At 36.0% G+C, this 9330-nt stretch overlaps 1 protein-coding gene across 1 annotated transcript in view; it reads left to right on the forward strand.

The window, feature by feature from the left end:
* Positions 1-6618, forward strand: part of LOC135417203 (sodium channel protein type 2 subunit alpha-like) — a 44918-nt gene extending 38300 nt beyond the window's left edge. The window contains 4 exon segments of the mRNA XM_064660978.1: positions 1827-1931; positions 2341-2611; positions 2984-4110; positions 4112-6618. Of these exon segments, the coding sequence (XP_064517048.1) occupies positions 1827-1931; positions 2341-2611; positions 2984-4110; positions 4112-4384 (1776 nt within the window). The 3' untranslated portion in view covers positions 4385-6618.
* The last annotated feature ends 2712 nt before the right edge of the window (positions 6619-9330 follow it).

Consider the following 9330-nt stretch of genomic DNA (forward strand, 5'->3'; position numbering starts at 1 on the left):
CCTTACCCAGTAATGATGTGATTTTCTATTAAGTTCACTTGGCAGACACTGTCTACTTCAATCATTATGACTCAGAAGGCAGAGAAGGGTTCCTGCTTAAAGGACTTTCTCTGGCAGTGTGGTACCCACCCCTTGTACATTTGTAGCTGTTGTGACTGTCACCAAGAAAGTAAAATACTGCAGATACAATTAGGCTGGGGAAAATTCTATCTGCGTGTTCATATCTTCAGTTTCATGTAGCTAACTAGCATACATTAATCATCTGTTTTTTGAATTTGTAGATGCACCTGTGCTCACAGAAATGTCCAGATCACTACCCAGTAGCATTTTTCTGGTCTTTGTTCTGTCTTCACATTACTGAGATTGCTTCATTTTGGGCAATGTCGTCGGAATATGAATGGGAAAAGACTTGATGTTGCAATATACTGTCTCTGTGTAGTTAAACTGTGTGCATTTCTGTGGTTCCTGTGTGCATCCTACTTTGATCACATTAGTTCCCATGAGGAAAGAAATGTTCTGCTAGCTGTCAACTTCCTAACCCTTACAATCCTCCAGGGTATCCTGTCTTGAGACCTGTATTCTCCCTATGGACAGCACACTGAGACAAGGATGACTTGTTCAGTCATGATAGCCATTACATCAGTGAGACAGCAGAAGAAATCCCCAGTTCAGTGCCAGTTTCTTCATAGTTGTTTTTTTTAATTAATATTTCCCGCTGGGTAAGATCTCCTGACAGTCATATCACATTCCCACCATAATTAGCAAATTCATTTCTTGCTTTTCTTCCAAAACCCTTATTCTCTAAGAAATAAATTTTATTTGAATGTTTGACTTATGAGGAGAGCATGCTAAACAGTGTCTCTTTTGACTTCTAAATCTTCCTGTCTATATAGCCACAGCTGAAAGAGTCAAACACATTTTCATCCAGATTCATCATTACTTTGTCAATAAGATTGACACGACATTTGACAAAGTCAGCGAGACAAAGTGACAGAATGGCCTGTGACTCTGAAATTCTTTTCCAAATGCCACTACTTTGACATCATAGATACTTGGAATGTACTTACAAACAAATGCATGAAAACAAAAAACAAGTTACTTGTCAATATAAATTGTATTTCTGTCAAGCGTTTCCATGTGTGTATTACACATACCAGTGTAGATCGTCTTTTATTCAGACTGCTGTCCTCTTATTCAGGCAAGAAACCTGAGACTAAGCTCATGCTTCTGATGATCTCTGTACAATATAGGGAGTTGATCAAGCCATATATATATATATATATATATATATATATATATATATATATATATATACAGTGGAAGTACTATCTTCTGAACTGAGATACCTGTGCTGAAATGGTAAAATGTGCATCCTGAAAAGTAAAGTCACTAATTGCTTTCTCCTCATGTTTTACCTGAAGGCATATCTGCTTGCAGTGTATCTTTGTACCTTTGAAGCTTTTTTTATTTCTGGTAGATTAATTTACAATGTGGAGTTTATGATGCTAGATTTTTAAGTATGCATGGAATGTATATTTTACAAGTTGGGGTTTTTTTCATACTTCTTTACTTGAATTAATCATGTATGTATTTTTTAAAATAACAAATAGATAGAAGCTCTGGGGCGTTTCTTTGTCCCTTAATGTGTTTTATTTTTCCTTCAAGACTCATCAGAGATTTTAACTATCTTTGAAATAATTACTATGTTTGGTTTTGTTAACAATATGTAAGAATGAATAAAGGGTTCATTAAAACCATGTTCTGCAATGCTGTGAATTAATGGATTTAAAGCCTTGACTATAATCAGGTTTTTTTTATTATTTTACCTTGGAGGTCAAGACATTTTTATGACAGAAGAACAAAAGAAATATTACAATGCAATGAAGAAGCTGGGAACCAAGAAACCACAAAAACCTATACCTAGACCCGTGGTAAGAATGTGTGCTATTCTTCTATCATCTGTATTTGGGAAGAAATGGCAGCAGTACATTAACTATCAAAAAAATTTTTCCTTGAGTCTCAAAGGGTTTAGGCCTAATTCAAGTTATCTGTCCATTCTGAAATGAACCATGTACATGTGTCTGTTCTGCAGGAAAAACCTCATATTTGTTGTGCCTGAGGAAGTAGAGAATCAAAGAATCTGAAGAAATATAAGCCTGTAGGTTTTCAGGGGAAAACTTAGAACAGGCAACTAAAGAAGTTACTGGACAGTGTTTTTCTTAGATTTTTCAGCCTTTTGCTTGGTTGTGTATTTTGGGAGAGGAAAAAGGAAATAGGAGGGAGGAAAAGGATGTTCATTACATACAAAATACTATCACATTTTCTTTTTTCTCCCCTCAGAACAAATTGCAAGGTCTGGTGTTTGATATTGTAACAAAACAAGCATTTGACATTACCATTATGGTTCTCATCTGTCTTAACATGGTCACAATGATGATAGAAACAGATGACCAGAGTGAACTGATGCAAAATATTTTACACTGGATTAACTTGGTCTTTGTTGTCCTTTTCACTGGAGAATGTGTCTTCAAAATATTCTCACTCCGTTTTTATTACTTCACCATTGGCTGGAATATTTTTGATTTTGTGGTTGTTATTCTTTCAATAGTAGGTAAGAAATCCTTATATTCAAAATGAAATATAGTTAGGTATGTATTTAATGCTTTATCTCTGTCGAGTTATGCAAACCAGAGGTGTTACTTAATTTTAAATTCTCTTGATTGTTTATGAAATAAAAAGCATACTTGAGAGTAGTAACTTTCTTAATAGATCTGTGTCAGTTTTAATACTTCTAGAATTTGCTTTTTTTTTTGTTCTAAGAGTACTGGGGAAAAAATCTAAAATTACCCATAGCAGATAAAATTTAATCTCCAGTAATCTTCCACTAATTCCAAAACTGCAGTTGGGTTTTGTTCACATTTTATTGTGGAAAATGTAATCTGTGTTAAAGTTATTCTCTTAATTTTATTCTTTTATTTCACAGGTATGTTTCTTTCTAAGGTGATTGAGCAGTACTTTTTCTCCCCCACTTTGTTCAGAGTTGTACGACTTGCCAGAATCGGTCGAATCCTGCGCCTCATTAAAGGCGCCAAGGGAATCCGCACTCTGCTTTTTGCTTTGATGATGTCTCTTCCTGCTCTGTTCAACATTGGTCTGCTGCTCTTCCTGGTCATGTTCATCTATGCCATATTTGGCATGTCCAACTTTGCCTATGTTAAAAGGGAAGCTGGTATAGATGACATGTTCAACTTTGAAACGTTTGGCAACAGCATGATCTGCCTGTTTCAGATCACCACGTCTGCTGGCTGGGATGCTTTGCTCGCCCCAATTCTGAACAGTGGGGAGCCCGACTGTGATCCCCATAAAGATCATCCTGGGAGCTCTGTGAAAGGTGACTGCGGCAACCCTTCTGTTGGGATTTTCTTCTTTGTCAGCTACATTATCATCTCCTTTCTGGTAGTGGTGAACATGTACATTGCTGTGATTTTGGAGAACTTCAGTGTTGCTACTGAGGAAAGCGCTGAACCCTTGAGCGAGGACGACTTTGAGATGTTCTATGAGGTCTGGGAAAAATACGATCCTGATGCAACACAATTCATAGAATATAGCAAATTGTCTGATTTTGCAGCTTCTCTAGATCCTCCTCTTAATATACCAAAACCAAACACAATTCAGCTTATTGCAATGGATCTGCCCATGGTGAGTGGTGACAGAATTCACTGCCTTGACATCCTGTTTGCTTTCACAAAGCGTGTTTTGGGGGAAAGTGATGAGATGGATGCCCTCAGAATACAGATGGAAGATCGATTTATGGCAGCCAATCCTTCTAAAGTCTCCTATGAACCAATTACAACCACGTTGAAACGAAAACACGAAGAATTGTCTGCTGCTATCATTCAGCGTGCCTACAGACGTCATCTTTTAAGACAGGCAGTAAAGAAACTTTCATTTATGTATCGGGAAGATGGGGTTGATCTGCTTATCAGAAAAGATATGATTATTGGTAAGCTAAGTGAAAACTCACCTCCAGAGAAAGTGGAATCCGCCACAGCTCCACCTTCTTATGACAGTGTAACAAAACCAGAAAAAGAAAAATATGAAGATGACAAATCAGAAAAAGAAGACAAGGGAAAAGACAGAAAAGGAAATAAAAAGTAGGACAGAGAGGTTGTCCATGACGAATGTTCACAAGCCTGAGAAGATGATGTTTTTATCAGTAGCATTCTTATTGAAGAATTATGCCAAAATTACAAGTTTTTACATATTTACCCACTGCTACGGTCAGTGCCTGTACCAAGACTATGACCCTTCACTAGTAAACTCTCAATTTGTAACAGGGAAACAAACTTGCAGAACAGTAGTTTTGATTATCAGCTGTCGTTAACTGAGAGGAGACAAAAAATTTCTACTTAGACTGTAGGAACCCTTATTGGAGTGCAAAATTACCAATCCTTACAAGCGGGTATTTTTGTGGAATAAGTGTATCCACCAAGTTCATTTCATCTCCTGTGTTCCATGTGTGTCAGAGGTTTTTTTTGTCATCTTATTTGCTTTAATCACACACTGCTATCAGTAATTCTGCAGTGTGATAAAAAGATCTAAATACTTTTTATTTAAATAAATACTAAATGCTAAGTAATACTCTGTATGCAGAGGAACACAAATGTCTGGAATATGTGATTATAACATCATATATGAACATAGTTCTCTTGAAACCAACTCTAAATGCAGAAACTAAGATTCCAGATTATTGAACCTAGGATCTAGATCAAATCAGCAGCAGTTATAATAAAAACCCCAGAGTTTAGATAGAGAATTTATCAGAAAAATAAAACAAGGGAATAATTTTCACTGGAAAGAGGTTGGTAGCTTAGTCTCTTAAGTTTAATATACTTATTTTTAATACTTTTTAGTAATTCTTTATTTATTATACTATCCATTTCAGATACAGTGATTTAGATAAATGGTGCTACAAACAGCTCCCATTCCAAAAATCATGAAACTATGGAAAAACCCCAGTTCCTTTCAGAGTACAAGATGCTTCATAATTCCTGAGATATTCAAATAATTCTTTTCACAGAAAAGCTACAAATGCTAAATTGTGCCTATAGGAAATTATACAGATTAAAAAAGAAGGGGTAAGCTTTTTTTTTTTTTTTAAACTGGTAGACCCTGTAATATCATGAGTAGTTTCCATACTTCATTCCAAAGTCTGTTTCTACACTTCTTATTTCTCATGAGTATATCCCACTTAGGACAATAATCAGAGCTATGTGAATAAATTGATAGCAGAGTACCTTTGGGAACAAATACTCCCTTAACGTATACCTCAGATTTAAAATTCTATGCTTTGGAAGGATGGATCATGCCAGAGACACAAAATAAATAGGTCAGAGGTGGTTTTGACACCCCCTATGGCACTTTAATCAGGTTTCCACTGTAATGCAGTCTTCTATAGAAAGCTGAGTTGATGTACTTACATCAGCTTTGTCCTGCATCGTGTTTTAGGTGACTTTTTTTGTCATCCAGGCTGACACTATACATGTAAGTAAAATCCTCTGCTATTTAATCAGTTGTTTACACGGTGGTATCTTTTTGAACAAAGAGACAATGACCTAATTACTCTGTATGTGTCACATATGTACCCTAGTAAGTTAGCTTATTAAATTTCAATAGATATTATGATATATTCTGTAATACTCCAAATAATTGGGAAGCTTTAACTGATGCATGCTTGCTGCTATTATGCTACAGCTGTTAAAGTTTAAGATGGGAAGACATGTGAGAGGTAAAAAGAAAAAAACTATTCGACAAGACCATCATTCCTCATACCAGTAAGCAATAGTTGCTGCTATTAAATATTTTATTTTGTTTGAATTTTGTAATCAGCAAATATGCAGTAAATTATTGGACTATACAGGACAAATATATGGCTTAAAATGTGGGACTAGAAAAACTTTTATAATATATATCTATTGATCTATTCTTGTTATTTTGAAAATAGTTTTAATTTATAGCATTTTATACTTATAGAAAATTACACATATCTTCATATTGTTATTATTTTTTCTTGATGTCTGTCTTTAACACTTTACTTTTGGGAAGCCTAAGGTACAATGCAAATTGGTAATTGGAAGTTTCTGCTAATTATTTTTTATAGCATTTTAATAAGGAATAATTTAAAAAGAAATGAACAGTACAGTTATTTTTCTGATCAGTAAGTAGGTCTTTTTACATGAAAAAAGATAAAAGGGTTTGGTTTTTTTTTTAATGATAATTCGGTCTGTTAATTTTCAGGGTAATCGTAGTCATAAAAACGTTGCTTTCCCCAGAGTTAGTCTCACACTGTCTGCTTTGCTTACTGGTACATACTGCAGTAGAAATGCTTTAAATATAATTTGTTATTCAAAATCTTCCTTTATGAGGATGAACAGTGAACTTGTGCAATGGGCAGTGAAATACTTTGCATTTCTTCTTTATTCTAGAATATAGATTGGCTCCTGCTTTTATAGAAATTATTGGCTCATTGTTCTGATGAACTGCATGCAGGGACTTGTTTTACCGAAAATAACTGCATTGCTAACAACCCAAAAGAATAAAGATAACCTTTTTATGGAATTATTCCAGTCTTTGTGTTTTTATTGTATGAAGTTTATGAAGATTAACAAGTAATGGTTGGTGGAATAAAGGGGAAACCTCTTTGGCAGTGAGGCGATATATTTTAGACGTCTAGATCACACGTTGCTTCATGACTTAGATCTGTATCAACTTGTCACCATCTAGTGAAGTGCTTATATTGTCCTGGCCAGAGTAGTTTTTCTAGAATTCAGAAAAGAAACCCATTCTAACTATGTGTCAAATTTTTGAGTGGACCAGTGATATTCTCTATTAGTCGAGTCCAATGCAGGATGGCTCCACAGCTGATCCAGTAGACATGGCTCACCCTGGGATAGGTGATAGTGTCATCAAAAAAACCCCATGAGGGCATAACGGAGTCACTTTAGTTCCATCCTTGCTCAAGAAATCCATGCTTGCCAAGAGGATGGAAAAAGACCTGTTAGAGGTGTTAATGGCCATGGCACAGCTGTTGTCAGGTAACTGATGCCTTTACAGAGCCTAAAAGACATGGTCCCTGGCAAGAGGTTACTGCATCCCGTGGCAGGATATGGGACACAGTGTGTGTATTGGACCTGTGCATGGGGTAATTAATGCTTTTTTGTGTGTGTTCTCATTTCTTTGTAAAGAGTGGCTGCTGTATACTGGGATCAATATAGCTACCACAAAAAAAACCCTTGAGAATGCTGTGCTTTGAAGGACAATGTGCACGTTTTTAGTAACTGTCTGATTTGAATTAAAATGTGGGGGTTTTTCAATCCAGAATAGTTAGTGTTTTACTGTTCTAGTTTCTAACAATAATTATTCTTAAACTGCTGTTTAAAGAACAAGGTAAGTCAGTACTGGACAGGTATGTAGTTAACTTGAAAATTCTGTGTGGAATAAGCGTAAAATATTTATGTGGTAATTTTTCTATGAATTTGGTAGTGTGCAGAAGTGTATGAGGTCACTTACAAAATCATTTTACCCTATAACATTTCTGTTATTTTTAAAGTTATATTTATTGAACCCATGATCCAGCTAAAGTCACTCTCAATTTTTCGTGTCTCAAATGCTTAGCTTTTTGGTCCTTTACAAAAAGAGTAATATATTTTTGGATTCCAAGTGTATATATTTGAATAAATTTGTATCCTTTCATATTTCTTTGAAATTATTTCAGTATACCTTGAAGATAAAGAGCTTATGGAAGACACAGTTGACTTGCAGACTTCCTCTTTAACCTTCAGGTATAAAATAAATTAATGTTTTATTGTTAATATAAGACAGTTGTTTCAGAATAATGGATCGGTCATATATCGTTATGCAAAGCATTAAGCAGAATTCCTAGAACAGTAGGACACTGCACTCTCTTACTGTCCCAGCTCACAGAGAATGAAAAATTAATATGAAAGGTTCCCTTAAAATTGTCTCAGAAATGACCTTTTTTTACTCTGTTACTGTTTCAGGAATGTAAGTCTTTTTTATTTTGTAAAGGTGTCATCAACCTCCAACCCTCCTCCACACCCCCCAAAAATCCCCCAACCATACCCCAAACCTATATTAAGACACAAAAGGGGAAAATTTCCTGGATTTTTCAAATCTTGGCCTTACTCAACTCTATAACAAACTCCGCTTCACTTCTAAGGACAAGACTTGTTCTGCATCCATCATAGAAGATTACGTCTAAAATATTTTTTTTTGTTCGTAGAGGCCTTAAAAATGTTCTGGGGGTTATTTGTATTTTTAAGCAGAAATTTCTGTTGCTGAGTACCATGCCTAGATCGGATGCAGTATGAGCATCTCTCCGGCTGCTGGCAGCGCGGGATGTGCGATCCGTGGCTGCTTCCAGCAGAGGGCACAGGCGGCCCGGGTGCTGCCGGAGCCGGGAGTCTGCAGACACAGGCGGGATCAACAGACTCAAATTGCAGGCACAGGGGAGAGCTTACAGCTTTACAAACAATTGGTAGATTTTTATACTTGTTACAGCATGATAATTCGGGTTGTTCTGTAAAGATAGATTTGTTGTTAATACTTCTGTGACTGAAGCGCAGTTTCTTGGATTTAAGTGCCCTGTAAGGCGTGTGGACCTCTATCCAGACCTGACACCACATTGGTTAAGAACTGCCATCTGAGCTTACTAAACTACAGCTAAAGGGTGTTGATGCATCGTGGAGTTCCACAAATAACTTTAAGTTTTACTTTTATTAATAGACATTATTCATCTAATCCCACAGTGCACCCCTGAAACAGCCCCAGCCTTCTAAAAGAATCACATATGGAAGTATCTGTGTCATTTTCATGACAAAGTCATAAATATAATGAAGTATCTTTAAAAATACAATTTTTCTTGGCATAGAAAATCCTTACAATACTTATTTTATAGCATAGATTCAGAAAGGCTTATCTAGTTCGGAAAAGCGTTAGAAGAACTAATCTGAAATATCTGCAGTGTAGGAATATTTAATGGCTCACAAACCTCTGCATTAGCAACATTCTTTTCAGTGGGGGATGGTACCATCTCTTTAATTGTCTGAGCACAACAGGGTTTTGTCTATGTGATACAGCATGCAAGCTCTGTCACTCAGCATATTTATTTCTCCTTGCTAATCAGTGGGAGCTGTTGCATGGTGAAAGGGACATATTCTAGTGCCTGCCTTAAAAAAAAAAAACAACAAAAAAAAGATACTGCAGTCTAACCCAAGCAAAGTAAACTGCGGCATATTGTCATCCCTCTGG

This window comes from Pseudopipra pipra, chromosome 7 (assembly GCF_036250125.1).
Source record: "Pseudopipra pipra isolate bDixPip1 chromosome 7, bDixPip1.hap1, whole genome shotgun sequence".
NCBI lineage: Eukaryota > Metazoa > Chordata > Aves > Passeriformes > Pipridae > Pseudopipra > Pseudopipra pipra.